The sequence below is a fragment of the Zalophus californianus genome, chromosome X (genome assembly GCF_009762305.2).
Source record: "Zalophus californianus isolate mZalCal1 chromosome X, mZalCal1.pri.v2, whole genome shotgun sequence".
In the NCBI taxonomy this organism is placed as follows: domain Eukaryota; kingdom Metazoa; phylum Chordata; class Mammalia; order Carnivora; family Otariidae; genus Zalophus; species Zalophus californianus.
This window is the reverse complement of record NC_045612.1, coordinates 83,525,600-83,551,136: the sequence shown is the minus strand read 5'-3', so window position 1 is coordinate 83,551,136 and position 25,537 is coordinate 83,525,600. Positions and strand designations below refer to the sequence as shown.

General features: G+C 44.9%; 1 protein-coding gene across 3 annotated transcripts in view; it reads right to left on the bottom strand.

Moving 5' to 3' along the window:
• The window catches only part of SMC1A (structural maintenance of chromosomes 1A), a 48,535-nt gene that overhangs the window by 8,526 nt on the left and 14,472 nt on the right, over nt 1-25,537 (bottom strand). For 2 of the 3 annotated variants that reach the window (XR_003522527.2, XR_003522528.2), the window contains exons 16-24: nt 23,896-24,037; nt 21,697-21,842; nt 21,453-21,606; nt 20,308-20,418; nt 10,313-10,469; nt 9,676-9,830; nt 9,403-9,554; nt 8,207-8,276; nt 7,810-7,920 (exon numbers count right to left, since the gene is read on the bottom strand). Coding sequence is in view for 1 of the 3 variants with exons in the window: in XM_027607653.2 (XP_027463454.1) it covers nt 7,288-7,371; nt 7,810-7,920; nt 8,207-8,276; nt 9,403-9,554; nt 9,676-9,830; nt 10,313-10,469; nt 20,308-20,418; nt 21,453-21,606; nt 21,697-21,842; nt 23,896-24,037 (1,282 nt within the window). In the remaining 2 variants the exon portion in view is untranslated. Of the gene's footprint in view, nt 1-1,396; nt 7,372-7,809; nt 7,921-8,206; nt 8,277-9,402; nt 9,555-9,675; nt 9,831-10,312; nt 10,470-20,307; nt 20,419-21,452; nt 21,607-21,696; nt 21,843-23,895; nt 24,038-25,537 lie in introns of those variants that run through there. The other variant, XM_027607653.2, reaches the window with a different exon arrangement.

Genomic DNA, 25,537 nt, shown 5'->3' with positions numbered 1-25,537 from the left:
TATTGATTTGTCTTCTAAATAATGTGCCTACATTACTTCTATTTTAAAATGAACATGTATTTAATTTTTAAAAACACAGAAAAAGGACACTCCTGCCCACCACTTCCTCCCTCCAAATTCCCTTGTTCCTGCAGACCTAATGGCAGCAGAATAGAATAAACTTCGGGAAACTTGCAGTCTCCCTTCCTGGCTCTCCCTTACATGCAGCTCTTCCGCAGTCAAACTGCAAGCTTTGTTAGTCTGCAGTCGCCTTATTTACCCCCACCTCCTGGCTTGTTTTCATCTCCCAGGCCTGGAAAGCCCTTACTCCTCATCTCTATCAGTTGGGATCCTATTTATTTTTCAAGGCTCAGCTCAAATTCCTCCTCCAAAAAGTCTTCCTTGGTCCCCTGGTAGAACTTTTTCCTCTCCTCAGGGACTCTGAAGTCTTCATTCGTGGCTCAAATTATGACACATGTTCTCTCTCCAAGTATATTACTTGGGTCAGTATCTCATGCCTGCAACCATCTTTCACCGGTGTGAAAATCACCGGAGTGATCTTCCTAAAATACCAATCTGACTCCGTCACTTCCCTGCTTCAAACCCTTCTACAGCTTCCCATTGCCCATAGGGTCAAAGCTAAGCTCAACTGCCTGGCTTCCGCCACTTCTTCCACCACATGAGACAATGCCCATTCCCCCCAAAATCCATGCACTTCCACACTCTTCAAAGAACTTTGCTTAGGCAGCTCTTCTGCTTGGAACGTTCTATAGCCCCTTTCTACATGGTAAACACCAACTCTTCCTTCAAGATTCAGTTCAAACGCCCCTTCTCTATAAAGGCTTGCCTGAGTACTCCCTCCATCCTTCCCCACCCCACAGAGGAATGGTCCTATAGTCTCACCCTGCCTCATCTAGATTTCTGCTGTATAATCTCTCGCCTTTGGTGCACTCACCTGCTTACTTATCTGCGTCCCCAATTAAACTATGAGTTCCTAGAATTCGGGGAGTATATCTCATCCCCAGAACCTAGCATGATGCAGGAACTCAATGTATGCTTGTGGACCAAACGGGTGCAAAAATGATGACTGAGTGGATCGAGAAGAACAAATGAGCTAACAAATGAGTGAATGCTTATATCACTGCCTGAGTGCAGGAGTTAATATGTGAAAATGAGTGAGTTCTCCATGGAATAGGTGAACAAATGGACGATGAGTGGATGAATGAGAAAAAGAAGCCAGTACGTAAATGAATGAGAAGTGCTGTGCCAGTGAGGATGTGAGAGAAAGAATGAGTGAATTCCCACCTGTGTCTTGTTTAAAACCCACCTGGAAGACCTTCTGCCCTGCTTTCCACCCATCTATAGTGCACACCACAGTGTTAACTTCTTTTAGATTACAAGAACAGACACACTCAGGTTAGTGATGGAGATTTATTGAAGCATTCATAGGGAAATAAGGAAGACAAAAACAGCTACACAGGCAGCCTCATGGAGGAACAGAAACTCAAAAATGGTTCATGATCCAAAGCAGCTCTAGAGCCTGGCTTATCTTGTCACCCCCTCAGCTGCAGGCATCTGTTGCTCCCTTCTCTAGTGCTTCCCAAAATGGTGACTCAACTTCTTTCTGGCTGTATTTATACTCCTCCTACTGCTACTTAGACTACCTTTCTTTCTTTTTTTTCCTGCTACCCTCCTCGCTAGCACTTGGCCTTCGGGGGCCTCACAGCTTCTTGGCCTCCTGGCTCCTGCAGCTTCCTGGCTTCTGGGGCTTCGGTTCTAGTTCATCCAGGGCTTCTCTTGTGTTGCAGCTTCTGTTTGCTGTCATTCCTGCAGCCTCTTCGATTCCTGTTGCCTTGCTACCTTGTGGCTCTGAGAGTCTCATTGCTTCTGCTGCCTCGTGGATCTTGTCTGTTCAAGCCTTCTGCTGCTTTGTGGATCTCACATTCAGGATTTTGTCTCATGGTTTCTGTTCCTCGTGGCTCCTGCTACATTGTGGCTCCTATTGCTTCATGGCTTCTGTGTCCTTTTGGCCCATTGTTGTCTTGCTGCTTCATGGCTTCTGCTACCTTGTGGCCCCGTGTTCTCATGATATAAATGTTTCATGGTCCCTGCAGCTTTCTCCTTGCTTTTGCTGTTCAGCTTCTGGCACCCCTCATCCACCACCACTTCTGTCTTGCTAAATGCTAATTAATTGTTCACTTCCGAATGCCTCACGTTTAGCCTCCCTGGAGGCCATTTGATACAGGCCATCCCTATGAGGTGGAGTTCTTATATCCGTCCACCTAATAGGCTATAGCCTAGAGATTGGCTGTCCTTGAGTCACATACTATCCCAAACCATTTGTGGCCAGGATTGTGAGGTCACATGGTACAGAGCATGGCAACTCGTGCTTAAGAAACCCCTTAGAAGGGACTGTGGGCATGGCAGGTTTGCTGAGGGTTTCCAGAAGGGGGCAGTGTAATTGGCAAGCTTCTTGCTTGGCCTGTCCAGTACACTGACCTTCAAGGCCAACCTTAGTCCCACCTTCTCCCTGGCCACTTCTGCCTGTCCTGATCTGTGATGGGAGAGATCAAGGCTCTAGTGGTGATGGGGAAAGGGAACTCAGGTTCCAGTTCTGGCTCCGACACTTTCTAGTAATGGGACCTTGGGCAAGTTCCTTCCCCTCCCAGGGCCTCAGGAGGGGGTTGGACAAAGTCTGTAAGTTCCCTTACAGGGTCTGACATCTGGGCATCTCACTTTAGGTTACTGTCTAAGGAATGGGAGTCTTACCTGGGGAAGCCCTCAAAAACATCTCTTGAGGTAGGAAAGAGGGAGTCAGAGTCCTGGCTTGGAAGAGCCTCACTGCATACAGGAGGTGCTTAGCCAAGATTTATTGAACTGGATGAATGGATCAATGGCTGGGAGGAAGGGAGGGGAGGGTGGGGACCACACAGCACACAGAACGTTTAAAAAACTAACTTGAGGGAGGAATTCCAGTGGCTGAGGCTGGAAGGAGATTCTGACTTGGATGAAGAAAGAGAATGACTGGGATAGGGTAGGAACCTGGGCTACTAATGGGCACGCATTCTATCCTCTCAGTCACCCTCCACATCCAGTAATCCTCAATCACCAAGTCTGGCTCACACTTTTATTGCCTCCAATCCATTCCCACTGCCCTTGCCCCTGGGTAGGCCTCCCGGGCTTTTCAAAAGCTTCCTAGCTGATCTCCCTGTCTCCATTCTCCGTCACAAATGCATTCACTCACGCATTCATTCACTCAAAAACTATTTATTGGGTGCCTGTTTTGGGTCAGGCACTGTGCTTTTTGCTGGGGATATGCCAGTAGCAAGATAACCCCAGGCCCATCCCTGTGGTGCGTTCAGCTTATTCAAACACACAGTGTGAGAAATTGAGCCAACAGGGAAACTACAGGCATGGGAGCATACAGTATGCACATTTAACCTAATCCATTTCCAGTGGCTGACCATAAAGAGGTTTATTAAATTTGCATCTGACCCAGCGTCTCCCCTGCTTAAAACCATCCCATGGTTCCCACAGTTCCCAAACCTGGCTGCACCCTACAGTCATGTGCTCATTTTTCTAAGCACTCAAGATCCTGAGGCCTCACCCCAGTTACAAAAACCAAATTTTGAGAGGCTGGGGCCTGGGATGCTACACGTGGTTCTGGTGCACAGCCAGTTTGGGAACCACAATGTCTCATGAGATAAATCTGAACTGTCAAACCTTGTTTTGGTACTTCTGAACTATTTTGCTGTTTCTTGCCTTCAGGTCTTTGTGCATACTGTCCCCACTACCTGGAAATTCCTTCCATTTCAACTGGGTAATTCCTACAAGTCTCTCAAGACTCAGCTCAGGTGTCACCTCCTAGACTAGAGGATGCCTTCCCTGAACCTCTACATAAGCTACAGGCCCTTCCTCTTCCATGCTCCTGTCAGAGGGCTATCAGACTACATGGTTAACAGCTGTTCTATGAATCGCCTCCCCTAGTGAGCTCCTCAAAGGCAGGGTAAAGATTTGACTCATGTTTGTGTCCCTGGTGGGCAACACAGTGATTCCCAGAGTGAAGTGCCCAGTTAAAGGTAAACATGGTCACGGAGCACTCTTCAACTCCCTAGACCAAGGCTTCTGGGTCCAGAGTATAAGGGAGTCAACCTAGTGTCCTCCAACAAGCCCTAGGGATTCTATTTGGATCCAGCTTACTCCTGGAAACACACTGTGGCGTCAGCTCTCACCTGAGCACAGCCTTCACTGAACACGTGGTTCCTTTGTGATGATAGAAGGCAGTGTGGCACAGTGGGAAAGCACTGGGCAAGCACAGAGATCCCTCCCGGTTGAAGTCTAGGTTCTGCCAATGAACCACTGGGATCTAGGACAAAGCCTCTCACCTCTCTGAGCCCCAGGACCTAAGTCCTCTGCAGCACTTGCGTCCCTGTGGGCCAGGGCTTTAGTCCAAGGCATCTCATCTAATCCTTTCCACCCTGTGAGGTAAGAATTAGTTATCCAGATTATTATCCACACCTACTGAATTATATTTCCAGGGGCGGGACCAGAGCAAGGAGCTCCACACCCTTTGGATGTGGGGGTGCAGCAGGGAACAGCTGCTTTGCATTATAAGCCCTTCTGTACTATTTTACTTCCTAACCAGTGTATATATTGCTTTGATTTTTAAAAAGGAAAAAAGAAAAATCTTCACAAGTGATTCTGGTGCACAGCCAAGGTTGATAACCACCCTTGTAGTGGAGAAAGCACAAGACTGAATCGGGGGGGGCCTGGGTTCAAATCCTTACTGTTACCTGGTAGCTGGGTCACTTAACCTTCCTGGGCCTCAGTTTCCTCATCTGTAAAGTGGGGAGAATAGTGATTGCTACCCTGAAAGGCCTGTGATGATCTAGGTGCCAGCCAAACTGCTTCCAGCACACTTCATCTTCCCTACATTGCTGCAAAGTAGGGCACATATTAAGTCCTTCTCTACGTGAGGAAACTGAGATTCAGGGAGGTGAAGTAATGAGCTCAAGTTTCTACAGCTAGGATTTGAACCAGGGCGACTCCCAAATTGTGCTTTCAGATATGCCAGCATTTCCCAAACTTCAGCACATGTACCACTGGTGGTATGTGACTTCTTTGGTTGAACACAGACAAATTTATTTTGAGTTATGCCTTTTAATATGTATTAGAAAAATACATAATTAGCACATCAAACCCGTGGTTTCACGGATATCACTACTTAGGATGAAACTGAAGTAGATAACAACGTTACACCTAAGACAACCTCAAGAAAAATATCGAGTAAATAGTACAGGAGGGCAATTTGGAAGTATCTATTTAAAACAAAAATATAAATAGTCTATGACTCTGCAATTCAACTTCTAGGAAGCAACCCTAGATAAACTCATATACGCACGCGCGCGCACACATGCGCGCGCGGGCACATACACACACACAAATGTTCCTGTGTCGTATTTTGTAATAGCAAAAAGAGAAAACAGTCTTAACTAGCTATCACAAAAGAAAAGGGTACGATGTGATACGAGTCATATGATGGCACTCCATACGGCAATTACAAAGGATGAATTGAATCTACATTTAGCAAAAACAACATGCACAGATCTCAAAAACACTGTTAAACGAAGAAAGCAAATTGCAGAACTCAATATACCATTTGTATTAAATACACAATATTTTCAATGAGCTCATATATGTCAAAGTCTTAAAACAGTCTAGATGGATGTACAACAAACATAACAGCAGTTTAGAGGGGGAGGGGCAATGGTAGTCAAACAAGGCTAGCTCTACTTATAAATCTAACGTCTTAGAGAATGGATTCATGCGTCACTTGAGTAATTAGAACAGATTTAACTTTGAAGAAACAACAATGCAGTATACAATCGGGACAAGGTGATGGTCTGACAGTGTATATGAATGAGCAAAGGCTGACCTCATGGCAGCAGACTCTGCTGCCTCTGCACGGTCCCTGCAGCTGACACGGGTTAGTTCCCAGAGGGAACTTCACACACATTCGGCCGGGATGTGGCCCAGGCTACCTCTCCCCGACTTCCTCATGACCTGGGTTGGGGCCCAGGCACCTGGTTACATGACTGAAGCTATAGGCTTCGTTAGGCCCTTCACTTACCGGGTAAACCCCATTGGTGCCCTGGAACTTTCTCAGTAACCAAGGCATTTAGCATCTCCCATATTTGGAGGTTCCTTCTGTCCCCAACAATTGGGATTAGAGCCCTCAGGGGTCTAGGTATGAGAAGGCTTATATTCTGAGGGGTCGGCACCTAGTGGGCTCCAAGCAGGGATAAGGCCCCCAGTGAGGAGCTTGACATCATTAAATCCTATGAGGTAGGTAATATTGTTAGCCCCATTTTACAGATGAGGAAACTGAGGCACAGAAAGGTCAAATGACTTGCCCAACATCAAACTAGTAAGTGATTTTAAAAAAAGGACTAGAACCCACAAATGTCTGTCCCCAGAGCCCAGGCTCTGCTCCTAGTGCCCAACCAAATCCTACCAATTTGTCAAGGTTCAGCTCAAATGTGACCTTCTCCAGGAAGCCTGGAGGTGATCATCTTCTTCTCAAATTCAAAGTACCTATAAATATGATTCAGCTGACCATGGGAAACCATGAACCCACTGCATCTCCTCGGTAGGAGGGTAGAGATCATATCTGATTTAGCTCTGTATTTCTAGAATAGAGCCTGACAAATAGAAGGTGCTCAATATATGTCTGACGAATACACAAATGAATGAGAACACAAATGAGTAAATGAGGGCAACTTCATGTGACTGATTCCTATGAGGTCCTGAATACCTTTGCCCAGCTCTGGGGTGCTGTCATACTAAGCTCTCTTGGAATCAAATTCAGCCTAGGCTCCTTCTAAAATGGGTCTCCAATATCTTTATTATTTTGCAAGCACGCCCATATGCACACACGCGGACACATATATACACACATACATACCCACACACAAGCAAGATGCAAGGGGCCCAAGGGACCCATGATTATGGGTGATGGGAGGGGGGGAGGTCTGGGAGAGGGGAAGGTAGGGAATGGACAGATGGCCCTGTTCAGCTCAGTTCAGCTCAGCACCTCCTTCCAAAGGCCAGGATGCTCCCTGAAGCTCAGGAATTTTTGCTCCAGACCTAACATCACCTCTGTTCCTCTTCATGCTTGACAGCAGTGCCTAAATCCCATGACTATACCAAACAGGGACGGGAGGTAGGGGAAGGTTGGGAGCCAAATATCCAGAGATTGGGAGAGGGGCAGCTTAGGGATCCAGACAGGGCAGGAGGGCAGAACTACTGCTACTGCTCATTGGGGTTGGGGTTGGCATCTGGGTACTTGGTGAGGTCGAAGGTCAGGACTTTGCTGATCACACAGTCCCCTTGCTGAAGGAGGAGGGAGAAAAAGAAAAATGAAATTGTAAGGAGAGAATTAAGGCGGGGGGTCTAGCGCCCCAGGACCAGGGGCCTCAAACCCTCCTCCCTACATACCTGCCCAAAGCCCAGGCAATGGTTCTCTCTGGGTGTGAGAGGATGTGCTCGGTCCCATGTGCCTTCTCTCCCTGCCTACCTCTGCATTCTCCTCCTTTTCTCTGCTGTCTGGCTCTTCTGCCTGGCCTTTCCACCTGTCCCCAGACGCAATAGCCCTGCCCAGCTGGGCAGGCTAAGCCTCTAGGGCAGGGCTCCAACAAGCCCAGATGGCTGTTCAGGACCTGAGTCCCTATGCTCCCCCGCCCCCGTGGCCCTCCACTGCAGCCTTCCCTTCCTGCCCTGGGGAGTCAGGCAGGGAGAGTGGGGCTGGCTCCTGAGCCAGGCCCGCCCTACCTCGGGGTAGACTCCAATGAGGCTCTCAGCCTTGGTGTAGAACTCCTCCTTGAGAGAGATGACGATGGCCTGGAAGTTGCAAGTCGACTGCTCCTTGATGTAATTTGCCACCTGTGGGAGGGGCCGCCAGGCACTTAGCAGGGCTGAAGCCTTAAGACTCCCTTGTGTTTTCCAGTCAGAACCAGAGGCAGAGGGATGGGGTAAGGGGTGGAGGGTAAGGGGAAGAGAGGCTGAGAGGCCACTGACTAGCACGGCGTGGATGGATGACCCTGGGCCCAGCCTCCCGGGCACAGAGAGCAGGCAGCAGGAACGGCTAGAGCACACTCAGGAGTTGCTCCCTGAAACCCAGCCCCAACCTAGGGGCCTCCCTCCCGGGCCCCACTTTCCTTGCACCCACCTTGCCAATGTTGGTGTTATCCAGGGCAGCATCGATCTCATCCAGGACGAAGAAGGGGGCTGGCTTGTAGCTGGGAGGGAACCAGTAGGTGAGCTGACACTGATGGGGGCAGGGGTGGGGCAGGATAGCCCCAGGGCCCATCACACAAGGCCAGCATCCCCCTCCACTTCTTCAGAGACTAAAAAACTCAGGTCTTAACGTTGCCTGAGCCCCGGAAGGCCAGTTTACCAACTGAACCCTCCTGTGCATCCAACCTTATGCTCCAGGATCCTACAGAACCAGAAGACATGGTTCTCTCCAGAGCTTCCAGACCGGCTGGGGAGATAAAGCTGTCCTAGGCTCTGACCACACTGTCCAAGCTACCTGGAGGTCTACCCCACCCACCTGCGCCATGCTGTTGTGGCTCCCTGCCTCTAGGCACATGCGGCACCCACTGCCTAGAACGCCTCCTGGTGTCTCGGCTAACTTCTACTCATCCTTTGCATTTCCTGCTCAAGTGTTACCTGCCCTCGAAAGCCTTTCCTGGCCACCCACACCCTCCCCCGCATTGGGTTGGTGTCCCTCCTCTGTGCATCCATAGCACACACACTCACCCGGTTACAACACTTAGCTCACTGTTTACACATCTGGCTTTCACTAGACCATGAGCTCCTCAAGGACAGAGACCATGTCTGACACATCTGTGTCCCTAATCCCCCAACAGAGTCTGGTACAGAGCAGCCCTCAAGAAATGCTCGCTGAATGACACTGTACAATCAAGTATTAAGTTGTGGGGGTCAGATTCAAGTACTACTGGCATTCAGGAGGGGGAGGTCAGGGTATGCCACAGCTGGTCAAAGCAGGCTTCCTAGAGGAACAGGAGGAGGAAAATGAGATGTGAAGGCGTGGTGATGGTCAAGCTAGATTTGCACAGAAAGGGCTAATTAGCCAGCAACCATGTAAGCAAAAGCCTGGTGGTGGGACTGAATACATGCAGGGGCCAGTGAGGGCATGCTGAGTGGATGAGGGTGGATGGGAAAGACAAGTCCAGGAAACCAAGGCCAGATGTGCTGTAGTAGGTAGGGAAACAGGGACGCAATCCAGATTCCACCAGAACATCTTCACCTCTGCAGATCTCTGCATGTCCTTGGGCCCCAGAGCCTCTGGCGGCCTCAGTTCAGTCTCTCCGTCAACTGCTCTGGGAGGAGCAGCCTTACCTGTGGATGGCAAAGAGCAAGGCCAGAGCCGCCACTGTTTTCTCCCCCCCTGACAAGTTGTCCATAGGCCGGAAGCGTTTGCCAGGAGCCACACAGTTGTAGTTGATGCCATCCAGGTAGGGCTCCTCAGGGTTCTCGGGGCCCAGGAAGGCCTAGGGAGAAGGCAGATGGGTCAGGATCTGGGTTTGGGTCTAGATGAGGACAGGGACAGGAAGCCTAAAAGGAAGGGCAAGGTGATGGTGGGGGCTAGCTAGGTAAGGGACTCCAGCCTACCTGGGCACTGCTGTTGCGGGATAGGGCCTTGTAGATCTCATCGATGTTGGTGGCCACAGATTCAAAACAAGCATTGAAGCGGTCAAAGCGCTCCTTCTTGATCTGTTCGAATGCCTGCTTGGCCTTCTTGGCTCGCTTTCGGGCTGCCTCAAACTCTGCCATGAGGGAAAGACAGGTGACCCCTCAGTGCCCAGGCTCTGCCAAGGCAGAGGACCACGCCCTGGCAAGAATGACCTGTAAATGACAATCCACAGAGCAGGGACATCCCAAAGGGAGAGGAATGTCTGGGGAGGGCCCCAGGAAAATGGCCCCACAATCACTTGTAACCATCGGGCCAGCCACATAGCACAAAGGAAGAAACGTGGGCTTGGAGCCACACAAACATGAATTCTACCCTGGGCTCAACCAGCAGCCAGCTGTGAGACCTTGGGTAGGCCATTCACCCTCTCTGAACCTCAGAGAGGTTTTTCTACTCCATAAAACAGGTGTGGTAACTAACCCCTACTGTTTAGGGCTCTTGGGAGTTTCCAGAAAGCACATAAAAAGGGGAGCTGCTGTGATGTGTAACAGTCCCCTGCCGTAACTCCAGCCTTCTGTCTTCCCCTTAGACAGTAAAAGTAAAAGGGGAAAATCTTACCATCTGAGGTCTCCTGGAACTTGTCTCGGACACTCTCCAGCTTCTCCATGGCTTTCATGTTAGGGGCAGCAATACGCTGGAGTACACTTTGCTGCTCATTCAGCTTCTGCTGCAGTGTATTCATCTCCTGTTTGATCTCCTCCTCAGCCTGGGCATCCTGTAAAATGCAGGCCCAACGACATCAGGAAGGGCCAGGTCCCTGTGCTCAGGCCCCCACAAGAGATGCTCCACCAAGCAGGGCCTGAGGACTTGCTCCCATGCCAAAGGCAGGTTCTTCTTCCCTAGCTCGGCTCCTTCTACCAGGTCCTACCTACAGTAACCATTCCCACCATCCCTGGAAATTACAGGCTGATGCCACTTTCTCATCTCTAGCCCTTCCCCCAGGCCCTGTCAACCTCTCTGTCTCTCAGGAGGAGCAGCTGGTGGTGCCCCTCTCTGGCTCTCAGCCCAGGCCATGAGCCAGCACCATCCCAGGGTGACCTAGAGGCTCCCACACAGCCTGGTCTGGACTACAGCTACACAATGAATAAGGCAACTCACGTTTTCTTCTCAGATCACCACATCTGAGCAAATTCCATTTGAGTTTGGTTTTAGGTCTTATGGATATTACAATGCATGTCTGGGTTTGTGCCTTTCTGCCACTTTTAGCCAATAAATATTTACGGAATGCCTTCCAAATGCCAGGCACTGGGGCCCTCATATCCTGTGAGCCATGGTTCCTGTGCTTACAGAGCTCATGGACTAACAGAGGAAGGCATATATGTAAACAATCAGAACACTGTACAGTGAACACCAAAACAATGATAAACAGATGGTGTTGGGTCAGCACATAAGAAGGACACCTAACTCAGACTCGGGCTAGGGAAGGCCTCCAGAAATATGTTTAAGCTCAGGCCCACAGGATGAATAGTAAGGACAGGGAGAAGGAACAGTCTACGCAGACAGGAGCATCACATGCAAAATCAAGGATCTGCTCATGGTTCATTCAAGGAAATCAAAGCAATTCAAAAAAGTAATCAATTTGGGGGCGACTGGGTGGCTCAGTCGTTAAGCGTCTGCCTTCAGCTCACGTCAGGATCCCAGTGTCCTGGGATCAAGCCCCACATCGGGCTCCCTGCTCCACGGGAAGCCTGCTTCTCCCTCTCCCGCTCCCCCTGCTCGTGTTCCCTCTCTCGCTGTGTCTCTCTCTGTCAAATAAATAAAATCTTAAAACAAAACAAAAAAGTAATCAATTTTAATAAATTTCAAAAGCCAAAAAAAAGGGCAATTCAGTATGGCAATAATAGCAACTGTGTGTGTGTGTGTGTGTGTGTGTGTGTGCGCGCGCGCGTGCGCATGTGCACGCGCACATGCATGTGCATGCACACTGGGGGGAAGAGGCAAGGCTGGAGACGTACAGAAGCCCAATGATAAAGGGCCTTTTAAGTCTTAAAGAGGTTTGGACTTTATCCCAAGGGAGGTGAGGTACCACTGAATGACTTCAAGCACAGGAAGGACATGAATATGCACAAATGTATACATAAATATATATATTTTTTAGAAAAGCCCTTCTATAAATCTCTATATACTGTTATGAAGAGGTCTCTTGGATATTTCACGTTTAAGTGAAATATGCAAGGTACACAATAGAATGCCAATTTTTTATCTAAGAGAAGGAATATGAGTATATTTACATACAAATATATTCATATTTTTAACATAAAACAAAAAAAGAATAATTCCAAAAACTAATTAAAATGATTACACACAGAGGAATGGAGGCGAAGGGGACAAGGAAGAAGGTGAAACTTCTCTTCATGTACCTGTAAGTATACTTTTGGTTTTAGAAGCATATGAAGATTTTACAGAATTACCAAAAAAATTAAATCAAAATGTGAAAACCACAGGGCCAAAAAACTGTTGGGAACAAGATATTCACAAGATACCAAAGAATCCCCCTAAAGATTACTTACTACTTACAAAGGTAAGAAATCTGGCAATTGATACCTTAACAGAGGATCAAACTTAACATCATGAATCCTCACATCCTCACATTACATACCTCATGGCAAGATGCAATATAGAGTACACAGCATCACCAGTGAAATGTTCTGGCCAAAAAATTACTTAACCCAAATCCATCAAGCCTCCAGATGAGATCAAACTTCCAATTTATAGGAAACACAAGGGTAGGTGGAACAAATTAAGCAATAATGATAGGAAACAAATTATCCATTCAAGGGCGCCTGGATGGCTCAGATGGTTAAGCGTCTGTCTTCAGCTCAGGTCATGATCCCAGGGTCCTGAGATCAAGTCCCACATCAGGCTCCCTGCTCCTTGGGAGCCTGCTTCTCCCTCTGCCTCTCTCTCTCTGTGTCTCATGAATAAATAAATAAAATCTTAAAAAAAAAAATATCCATTCAAGACAACACATAGACTCTTCAAAAGATCAGTGTCATGAAAAAAGGTGAGGGGACTGCTCCACATTAAAAGAAACTAAAAAGATAGAACACCCAAAAGCAATACATAAACCTTGATTGGATCACAGTTTAAAACAAACAATTATAAAAAACACTTTGGAACAACTAAGGAAATGTGAATATGGGCGATATTAGATATGAAATTATTATTTTCTTAGGTGTAATATGGAATTGCAGTTATGGAACAGAATCCCTTGTTCTTAGCATGCTGAAGTATTTAGAGTTCAAGTCTGTAACTTCCTTCAAATGGTTCAGCAAAAAACGTGGGGGCGCCTGGGTGGCTCAGTTGGTTAAGCGACTGCCTCCAGCTCGGGTCATGATCCTGGGGTCCCAGGATCAAGCCCCACATCGGGCTCCCTGCTCAGCAGGGAGTCTGCTTCTCCCTCTGACCCTCCCCCCTCTCGTGTTCTCTCATTCCCTCTCTCTCTCAAATAAGTAAATAAAATCTTAAAAAAAAAAAACTGTAGTGTGGAGGGAGGGAATCAACTAAGATGGAGAGAGAAAAAAACTGGAAAAATAATCATTGTAGAAAAATATTCTACAGTGAAAGGTATATGGGTGTTCACTGTACTGTACTTCCAATTTTTCTGTAGGTTTGAAAATTTTCAGAATAAAGTTGGAAAAATAAATCTTTAAAATGCAAAAATGAGCAACCCCCTTAAAATGGAAAACTAAATAAACATGACAATATATTAAGCTGGTTAAACATTTAGAGAATTCTTTTTTTTTCTTTTAAGATTTTATTTATTTGACAGAGACAGCGAGAGAGGGAACACAAGCAGGGGGAGTGGGAGAGGGAGAAGCAAGCTTCTCGCTGAGCGGGGAGCCCAATGTGGGGCTCAATCCCAGGACCCTGGGATCCTGACCTGAGCTGAAGGCAGACGCTTAACGACTGAGCCACCCAGGCGCCCAACATTCAGAGAATTCTTTCAAATTACTTTAAGAATATAGGAACATGGCTGTACATGCCCAATTAGCTATTAGCTTAACGGCAAAAAGGACCTCAAGGAAATCTTCAATAATCAAGTTGTTACTAATAATACCTCATTGTGATTTTCAAACTATTATATACAGAATAGAATAGAATAAAGTAAATATGTTATTACGTTAGTGTTGCTAGGAACCAAGATTTTCAGCAAGAATAACTGGGGAGACAAACATAAAATCAATGACGTTAAACTGTGAAAATTACAATTTCAATTGAAGTATCAATATGAACTCACGATACATTTTTCCCTCAAAATAAAAAATGCATCTTGTAGCCCAGTATACTGAAATATTCTAGAAGCACTGAGCAACCCAGCAGTCATGAGCACTCCGGTGTTCAGATGGTAGTTGTTAAACAGCATTTCCCACTACAAGAAGTCAGCGCTCCTCAGTGAGAAATGGGGTATGCCAGATTTTGGGAAATGTAAAGGATGAGACTGGACATACCAAGCAGGGAAGACATAAAAGACTGTAGAGTTGTGTCAAAATGATTCAGAAGCCAACCTGAATGGGTTCCCACCGGCCAAAGATGCAACAACTTGATCAACAAGAATAATAACCACAACAGAGTGCAACATATCTCATGTGTTTAAATCCATAAGTTCAAAATGATACGAAAACAACTCAGTGAACAAATCTTGAGAATGTCAGAAAACTGGCTCATTATTTTATAAACTAGTAAATAAAAGAATCAAGTGCATATATATCCACCTTTCCTACATAAACTGCATCTCAGGGTAACCAAATGACTGGTAAGAGGAAATCTCTCTTTACAGTGTTCCAGGTAATAAAGAAATGATAGGGTAAGATGATCACCATTTTGCAACCACAGACAAATTAATCAATCTAGGCAATAACCACCACAGCTGCAAATCACACAAAAAGAACCACAACCAGACATTACCAGCCTCCTGATGGATGTTAACAACGTCACTTATGAGGTATTCTTGACCAAAACAAACCCCCAAACTTGAATCTAATCAAACCTATAGATCTGAGCTGTCCAATACGGTAGCCATAAGCCCACATGTGACTACTGATTTTAATGACTGTTGACTCATTTAAAAACTGATACCCAGTTACTAGAAAACTTTTAAGTGTATCTGGAACAAACATGGGTATGTGGTTCTTTTTTTCTATCGTAAAGTTTAAGATAGCTAAATACAGATCAAATATATCTGAGGAAAATACAGCATCCAAATTGAGATGTGCCAGAAGCATAAATAGATACTGTATTTTCAAGACTTAGTACAAAGAGACTGTCAAATACCCCATCGATAATTTTTATGTGTTTATACACTGAAATAATTTTTGGATATACTGGGCTAAGCAAAAATACAGCATCAAAATTAATTTTACTTTTTAAAATATGACATGTAGGTCATATTATATCCCTATTTAACAGCACTGATCTAACTACCCACTTATAGGAAGAACTACAGGGGACACCAGAACTATTTTTGTGCTTTGTTCTCGGGGAACATCAAGACAAATCATAGGATACAGGGGCTCCTGGGTGGCTCAGTTGGTTGAGCATCTGACTCTTGGTTTCAGCTCAGGTCACCGTCAGGGTCATGGGATCGAGCCCCACATCGGGTTCTGCACTCAGCACCAAGTCTGCCTGTCCCTCTCCCTCCCCATCTGTCCCTCCCCCTGCTCAAGAACATGCACACACTCTCTTAAATAATCTTTAAAAAAAATCATAGGATACAATCAACAAAGTACAGAATGTGAAAAATCCTTCAGGAGAAATGAGCCAATTTCTTCAAAAACAAAAAATTCTGCAAAGAAAAATAAAAACTGATGGAGGGGCATCTTATACAGTAGTCCCCCTTATCTACGGGAGTACATTCTAAGACCCCCGGTGGATGTCTAAAACCATGGACAGTGCCAAAGCCTACATACTGTGTTTTTTCCTATACATACATACCTACAATAAAGCTTAATTTACAAAGTAGACACTGTAAAAGATTAACAGCAATAATACAATAGAACAATTATAACAATATACTGTATTACAAGTTACACGAACGGTCTCGCTCTCTAACTATCTTATTGTATTGTACTCATCCTTCTTCTTGGGATGATGTGAGATAATAAAAAATGCCTACATAGGGGTGCCTGGGTGGCTCAGTCGTTAAGTGTCTGCCTTCGGCTCAGGTCATGGTCCCAGGATCCTGGGATCGAGCCCCGCATCAGGCTCCCTGCTCGGCGGGAAGCTCTCCCTCTCCCACTCCCCCTGCTTATGTTCCCCCTCTCTCACTATGTCTCTCTCTGTCAAATAAACAAATAAAATCTTAAAAAAAAAAAAAAGCCTACACGATGAGATGAAGTAAGGTGAATGACATAGGCACTGTGACACAGCACCAGGTAGGCTACTACTGACCTTCTGATGATAGGTCAGAAGGAGGATCATCTGCTTTCAGACTGTGGTTGACCACGGGTAACTGAAACCATGGAAAGCGAAGGCAGAGACAAGGGGGGACTACCATAGATTAAATGAGACTTAAGAGTCATATCAACCAACCACCTCACACCAGTCAGAATGGCTAAAATTAGCAAGTCAGGAAACAACAGATGTTGGTGAGGATGTGGAGAAAGGGGAACCCTCCTACACTGTGGGAATGCAAGTTGGTGCAGCCACTCTGAAAAACAGTATGGAGGTTCCTCCAAAAGTTGAAAATAGAGCTACCCTACGACCCAGCAATTGCACTACTCAGTATTTACCCCGAAGATACAAATGCAATGATCCAAATGGGCACCTGCACCCCAATGTATATAGCAGCAATGTCCACAATAGCTGGAAAAACTATGGAAAGAGCCCAGATGTCCATCAACAGATGAATGGATACGTGTGTGTGTGTGTATGTACGCTGTGTGTGTGCGCATGACAATCAGGGAAATGTGAATACTAATTATAATACTAAGGAATTATTTTATAATTAGCTCCAAAATTAAGAAATTATTGGGTTTTTGGTATAACGATTCTAGATATTAAGAATTATCTTTTAGAGATACATTCTGAAATATTTACAAATAAAATGCCATGATGTCCAGAATTTGCAGCTGACCCTTGAACAAGAGGGTTGGGGCATCAGCCCCCCACACAGCCAAAAATCCACTTATATATTAACTTGTGACTCCCCTAAAACTTAAATTACTAATAGCCTACTGTCGACTGGAATCATTACCAGTAACATAAACAGTGATTAACACATATTGTAAAGTAAGCTAGAGAAAAGAAAACGTTAAGAAAATCCATTTATAGTACTGTACTATATTTACTGAAGGAAATCTATGTATAAGTGGACCCGCACAGTTCAAACCCGTGTTGTTCAAGGGTTGACTATATTTTTAAATAACCCAGGGGTGGGGAGAGAGGAGGAAGTGGATGGGGTGCACATAAAACAAGTTTGGCCACGAGTTGCTAACTGCTGAAATTGGTGATGGCTATACAAGATAGCACTGTGCTATTTTACTTTTGCCATGTGAAATTTTCAATAAAAATCTAAAAATAAGAACAAAAATCAACTTGAAGTGGCTCCTACTGGACAAGGATGGGACAATATGAGGCATCAAGAAGAAAAATGACTCCAACAGAGTCATCAAAATACATTTAAACAGTTAAGTTTACACTAAATACAAATTAAAAACCTTTAAAGGTTACAAGGGCAACCGCCTCATTCCGAAAGCTAGTAAATAAAGGAAAAGAATGAAGTATTTATCCTACCTTTTCTGTACTGGCTGTATTTCAAGGGAACCAAATAGTTGATATGGGAAAATTCTTTTTAGAATTCCAATAAATAAATGGAGGAGGAAAGGAAGAATTAGGAAATTACCATTTTGCAACCCTTGATAAAGCTAGGCAATGATCATTAAGAGCTGCTAAAACCGGGGCGCCTGGGTGGCTCAGTTAAGCACCCGACTCTTGATTTCAGCTCAGGTCAAGATCTCATGGTCCTGAGATCGGGCCCGACATTGGGCTCTGTGCTCAGTGGGGAGTCTGCTTGGGATTCTCTTCTCTCCCTGTCCCGCTGACCCCCACCCCCAGCTCACACATGCACGCTCTCTCTCAAATAAATAAATAAAAATAAAATCTTTAAAAAAAAAAAAGCTACTAAAACCAACTTGTGAAAGGCTGACAAGGAACTTTATAAAAATTGACAGGCTAACAATACCTGAACCTGTTGATCAGGATTATTTTTCTCTTAACTTTGTATTATGTAAATTTTCAACAGACACAAAAATGCAGAGAGTAATATAATGCACCCCCATGTACTTAATACCCAGGTTCAAAAATTATCAACTCATGGCCAATACTCTGCCATCTATACTCAATTCCTTTCTATCTTCAATTATTCTAAAGCAAATCTCAGACATACCACTTCATCTACAAATACTTCAGTATATCTCTAAAATGGTTTCTGAATCTCAGCACTATTGACATTTTGGACCAGATGACTCATTGTTGTGAGGGCTGTCCTTTGTGCACTGTAAGATGTTTTGCAGCATCCCTTGTATCCACCTACAAGACACCGTCAGTAACCAATTATGACAAGTGGATGTTGCAAGTGTCTCCGGACATTACCAAAAGTCCCCTGGGGAGGCAAAACCCATGCACCATTGAGAACCACTGCTATAAAAGATAAGGCTACTTAAAAAATAAAGCCACAATACCATCATCTCACCTAAAAATAGTAACAGCAATTTCTGAACATCATAAATTCTTTGGTCAGTGTTCAAATTATCCTGATTGTTTTGTTAAAAAAAAAAAATTCTTCACAGGTTTTTCAAAGCAGGTTTCAAATAAGGTACACACATTGCAATTAGCTGATCTGTCTCTTAAGTCTCATTTAATAGCTAAATTCCCCTTCCTCTCTGCAATGGATTCACAGAAATGCCACATATTCCCGCTGGTTGATTTGTCTCTCATAGCCAATAAAAATTTTCCCTCTGTTTGGTTTCTTTCATTTATCAGTGGAAGAGACCAGGCCCATAGTTTCCCACAGTCTGGATTTAGCTAACTGCATCCCTGTGTTTTTATTTAACACGTTCTCTGGCACTGGTGTTTCATATAATTGGTGGCCATAAAAGCTTGATCAGATCCTTGTGGGAGTTTTTGACAAGAATATTTCACAGGTAATGTTGAACACTGACCAAACTTAGTACAAAGATCAAAATGACATTCAATGTCAACTTATGCGACGCAAAAGAAAGTTCACAAGTAGACAGCACCACCTGATATATTCCTGCCAAAAATAAACAAAAAATGAACCAAATCCAATCAAACCCTAGATTTAAGTACCAGTTTACAGGAAATACAGGGAATGGAAGAACACGTTAAATAACATCATAGGACATAATCAAGCCAAATTCAGAATGTAGAAAATTGTACATGACCAATGACCCAATTTCTTCCATAAACAGGTATAAAAAAAATAAAAAGGGATAAGAAAATGGTACAGACTAGAAGAGACCACTTTTAACATATGAACCTCCTTTGAATCCTGATTTAAATACAGACCAAGGTTTTTTTTTTTAAAAGAATGGTATTTATGGGATATTCGTGCAAATCCAAACATTTACTGAATATTAAATGATATTGCAGTTAGTCTTCAATTTTTTTTGGTATGATACCGTTATGTTTTTTAAAATGTCCTTCTTTCTAGAGATATAATTATGAATGAAATGTTACCTGGAATTTGATTTAAAATATGCCAATTGGAAAGGGAGGGGTATAGAAAACGAGATACCATATGTTGCTAACTGTTGAAGCTGGGTGATGGGTACTGGGGTTCATTATATTATTCTATTTCTGTGTATGTTTGAAATTTTCCACAATAAAGATTTCTTTAAAAAAATCATGTCCCCCTGGCCGTAAGGATGGATGGGAAAGCATCAGGAAGTGTTTAGGAGGTTCCTGCAGTAGGCCATGTGAGAGGTGAAATGGCCTGTACTTGAGAGACAGTGGAAACAGAAAAAAGGTAGAATTCAATAGATATTTAGGAGGTAAAACGGATAGGGCTTGGTAATTCAATGAATACGCAAAGTGAGAGGAGTCGTCGAGGATGAGGCACAGATTTCTGGTTTGAACCTGTGGCTGGCACTGAGGAGAAAGAGCAGATTTGGGAAGGCTGGGGGTTGAGGTACCTGTGGAGCATAGCACACATGGCAGCTGGGGCCAAGGGGGTAAAACAGATACCCAGGATGCGAGAATGCCAAAAGTGAGAAGGGAAGGGCGCCGGGGACAGAGCGCCGAGGACACCCAAGGCCCATCTGCTCGCTGTAAAGGAGCATGTCCTTTGTGTGTGCACCTGGGCTGAGAAGTGTACATGCGTGGAAGGGGAAGACTGGCAGCAGGCAGGGACAGGGGCAACTGAGGGTGGTGGTGGAAGATGCGCCTGTATCTGTTCCCCTAAAGCACAGCTCCTTCCCTTCCTCGCCAGCCTGCCCCTCTTTTTAGCTGTGGTCTCCATGGGGCCCCCGGGTGGGCTGATTCTCCCTTTGAACAGCTGGGAGGATGTCGCTGCCCCCGTGGCTGATCCTCACCTTCAGGTCTTCACACAGGTCACCGTAGTCAATCTCGATCAGGGCCTCTCGTGCATAGATGCTGGAAGTTCGCTGGGAACCACTCACTGAATCCTCCCCCTGGGAGCTACCCTGCAATGGTGAGAGGGAGAGTCCAATGGAGCACACTGGCCACAGAATGCCCCTCTAAAGGGGGCCGGGGGGGGGCACTCCTTTGTAGCCTTCAAAGTCTTTTCGAAGCACCTTGCTGGAGCACCTGTGGCAGGACAGCAGCTCTGAAGGCACAAAGACCTCAGTTCAAAATCGGGCTCTACCACTGACTAACACTGTCATCCTGGGCAAGTCATGGCTCAGATCCTGACACCGGAAACCTGATTTAAACAAGCCCTCAACTGTAACATGGGATACTGCCTGCCTGGCAGGGTTGTGTTTAGGATTAGGAGTAATTATGTCGCATGTTACCATGGCGCCTGGCACATTTCTGGTGTTCAAAATATTTTGCTGAATTAAACTGAAACGCTATTTGGGAGGAGGGAGGGAGAGAGACATGTGGGGCTGAGATACATGCCCAGGTCTAAGACAGATATATGCAAAGCTCCTCTCAGTTAATGTTCCCACCCCTTGCTACCAATCTTCACCTTCAGTGCATAAAATGCCTTGGCTCCTCTATTGGCTAGTGTCCCTCCCTTTCCTATGACTAAGCCTTGTCACCTCTGCATTGCTGATGTCCCTTACCCAACCCTCTCCTGGCCAACCTCCCTCACTGCAGCTCAGCCATCATCTCTCAGGTCCCCCATCTTCCATCTTCCTTTGCTCTTGGCTAATGTCCCTCAATTGCCACTCTTAGCAATATCCAACACCTGCTAGAGCTTTTAGCTCAAGTCCCTAAGGTTACAGAATGATTTCATCTTTTCCTGGCTTCCCATCCAGCACCACCAACTCAACTTCCCTTTCATACCAAGGCTACTACCTTTCCCCTACCTGCCTTCACAGCCTCGCCCTGCCTCATCTCCCCTGCATCCCTCCTTCTGTCCCCCACCACCCCTGCCCACCATCCTTTTCCCTTTCCCCCTTCTCCCCCCGCCGCCCCCAGTCACTTTCATCCCCCATCCCTGGTTAATGCTGTTCATTGCCAGTCCCACCACCAGCCGTGATCTGATACTCACCTCTTCCTGACTAATGTCATCCATGGTGCCCTTAGACAGCGGCAACTTGATATCCTGCATCTTGCAAGCCTGCAGCAAATTGTGGCGGTCACTGCGTTTCTGTTCCAGCTTGGTCTCAATGGCTGTTACCTCCTTCTGTAAATGGGTCATTTCCCTAAAAGGTCCAGATAGAGAGGTGAGATCCAAATCCAGCAGGCTGCCTGCTCTACCTAGGTCCCCCAACCCCAGGCCTGAACCCACTCACTTGTTGGCGCCCCCCAGTTTCTTACGAATCTCCTCCATCTCATGATTCTTGTCATTCACCTCCGACTTCTTGGCCAGGTGCTGATTCTTCAGGTCTTGTAACTGGGCCATGGTCTCATCTATGATCTTCATGTGTCTTTGCTCCTCCTGGTCCCAGCAGGGGGAACAGGACAAGAAGTGAACGTTTTCCTCATCTCCTCTAAGATCTCTCCCCTTGCCCCCTACCCTCTCCACCAGGCAGAAGGAGCCTCCAAGGCATGTCAGAGCCTCTCTTCAGGAAGCTCTCCTTTCACATACCACCATCACCCTTTAGGTGTCTCTTTATCTTTTTTCAAATTTGGTTGCCCTCCCCCCACACCCCATTATACAAGTTGCCTGATATAGGAAAGTACAAAGAATTGAAACAGTATCAAGTAGAAAAAAAAAAAAATCACTCGTAATCCCACCAGCCAGAGACAACCAATTAACATGTTAGCCTATTTCCTCCTAACTCTACTTACAGACAGACTCTACAGAGTTGAGACTAGACTGCAATTAAAACTCTATATTCTGACTTAATGTTATATTTGAGCACCTTTTCCACATTAAAATTACTGTCACAGGCAATATAACATCAATGTTTAAAAAAACACACACACAAACAATACTATGTATTTTCTATGAGTACACGGACATGAATGTACAAGTATTTAACTAAATGCCTATAAGGTCTGGAAGAATACCCACTACATGGGATTAGCTCCAGGAAGAGGAAAGGGAGTGGCATTGAGAGTGGTCAGTCAAGGGGACTGTAGTCTTACTTAATAGATCTGATTTTTTAAAAGGAAGAACGTTTGGTTTTCAATTTGATCTTAAAGTCACTTAAAGGGGACATATCTGCCACTTCCTCCCAAATGGCTCATAAAAATATGCATACACAGACAATGCAAAAACACATATGGCATGTCAGTGATTGGTGAATCTTGGTGGCAGGTAGGCAGGAGTTCTCTGTAGTAGTCTTGCCACTTTCTGCTAAGTTTCAAATGATTTCAAAATAAAAAGTTAAAAAGTCATAGAAATAGGATTCTGGATCATTTAGCTGTCCACTTACTCCTGCCCGATCTGCATTTGCATTTAAGATTCCAGTGACAGTAAAGAGGACTACTTTAATTATCAGGGTTTAATGAAAACACACACATGCAAGCGCACACATACATACATACACACCTCCCTAACAACAACAAACATAGGCAGACATAAAAGTCAAATGATAGGTTTAAGCCAAGTGAAGAGATCAAATCACCTCAGGAGGGGATGCTGTAGGAAGAACAAAGGTTTCACAGGAATTTAAAGAGAAAGAATGTAGGAAAAGTGAGTCGTCAGACAATACCCAGTGACTCAGGCAAGCTCGACTCAAACTGAGCCGTGGCCATCAGCAGCACTGGAGCAATATGAAGAGGGACTAGGTTTCAGCAAAACACCATCATCAGTTGTGCTAAATTAATGTGGTTAATTATAAAAATTAAGTTATAAGTCTGTCCTCGCTTTTTGGTGAAGAGCTCTAAGTATGTATGTATGTATTTAACATCAAGGATATTTTTAAAAAGATCTTAGGTCTTTAAATGGGGTCTGTGTATTACTAAAATTTGAAGACCATTAAACTACGCAAATACATATATGAACGTAGCATAATTTGCTAAACTCTTAACTCCCAGAGGACACTGGACAGTTTCCAATATGGAACTATAAATGTTTGTAATAAACATCAACCTCCATGCATGAAGCTGTGCCAGCATTTTGGATTTCCTCAGGTATTACTGACTAAGAGGAGATAAATATATCCTGAAGACTCTTGATGGATGGTGCCAAATGGCATAAGAATGCTGGTCTTGTGCACCGTGGCCAGTATTAATCATCTGGGTTTTTGTTTTTTTTTTTTAATCTTGGGTAAGGTGATAGGAAACAAATTACATCTGACTGTTGCTTTAATTTGCATTTCTTTGACTTCTAATAAGGCTAAATTACGTGTATGTGTTTACAGGCTATTTGAATCATCTTGAACTGTTTGTGCCTCTTACTCATTTTTTTTTCCCCTATTTAGGTCTTGGTGTTTCCTTATTTCAATGGGGCTTTTGAAGTTATGGATATTATCCTTCTATCATATCTCTTCCAATTTTTCCTCCCAGTTTTTAGTATGCCTTTTTATGCTCTCCTTCCTTACCTTCTTGAGCTTTTCTATCTCATTTTCATCCTTTTTCACTGTCTGCTCCCACATGTGTACTTTATCCTGGTCCTCTTTCAGTTGGTTCTTTTCAAAATCCAACTGGATGCCCAAGCGAGTCTTCTGATTCTCAAACTCCAAACTGTGGGGAGAAAGGAGAACTAGGTCCAGGATGCAGGGATTCGGTTACTGCTGAATTTCAGTCACCACTCAGCTCATGCCTTCACATCCACATAAAACTGTTCCCTAAAGATGGAGAACTAAGTCCCTCAGCCTAACCTTGTGGATATGGCACAAGGCAGGGGAGATTGGGCCAAACTCCGCTAATCCCCTTTTATATACTGGAAGACTCCAGAGCCCTCCCCGGTTCAGGTGCAAAAACGTCCACCTGAATCCACCAGCTATGATAATTCCTATTTATTAAGTTTCTGTGTACTTTACATAATTACCTCTAATCCTCTAATTAATAGTTCCACAAGTAAGCATTATCATCCTAATTTTACAAATAAGGAAACATGGGCCAAGAGGTAAAAGACCTTGCCCAAGGCCATACAGCTAGTAAATGGGCACATGTGAGATTGGAAGCCAGGTCTAACACCAAAATCCAGGCTCCTTCTCCTATGGCACCATCGCAATATAATATGATGGGAAAAGAGGTCTGGCATCCAAACCCTGCCATTTACTAGTAGTGTAATCTCGGGCAAGTTATACTCTCCACGCCTCTGTCTCATGTGTAAAATGGAAATAACAATAGTACTTACTTCAAGAGTTATTGGGAGATTTTTTAATGAATTAATATGCATCAAGTCCTGAGAAGCATGCTGGACACCCAGTAGGAACTTAATAAATTTTAGTTACCATCATTATTGACAGGTATACTGGCTGCATTCTGCTCACATTTGCTCATGGGCTTTGATTCTTTCCAACTATCACCACCCCCCCCCAACACACCCATATCCCAGAACCTTCAAGGAGCAGAGCTTGGGTAGTTAAAAAAAGCCATGGAGAACATACTAGATTCCTGCCATTGCCCTGCTCCCTGTCTCTTCGGAAACTCAAGAGTATATAACCAGCATCCAGATACTAGCAGGCCAGGCAGGACTAATTTCCAACTGCCTCCCCACTCCCCCAATATGGTGTGACAGATGCTGCCAGATGTCATGCTAGCAGCTTAAACCTATTAGTCACTATAATCCAAATGGAATGTAATTAACTCTATAATTTTGAGCTATGCAATTTTAAGTCCAATCTCCTAAGCATGACTCATAAAGCCCTCTGTGATCTGGCCCCTGCTGACCTGTCCACCACCCCCGCCTTCCTCCTGACCCCATTTATATGCTCCAGACATTCAAAAACTACTTAGTTTCCAGTACAAGGTATACTCTCTCACACCTCTGAGCATGCTGTTCTCACTGCCTGGAACTCCCTTCTGTCTGCTGCCCAGCTGGCTAAGTCCTACTCACTCTACAGACATCTAGTTCATCACTTCTTGTTCTGTAAAAGCTTTCCCGACAGCTGTGAGCAGGTTCTTCGTTTCTATTACACTTTTCTGGGCTTTCTCCCTTTTTGGTGCAGTTAATTATATCCCACAGTTCATTACACACTGATGTTCGCTGTCTGTGCAAGACCCTTGTCTCCATCC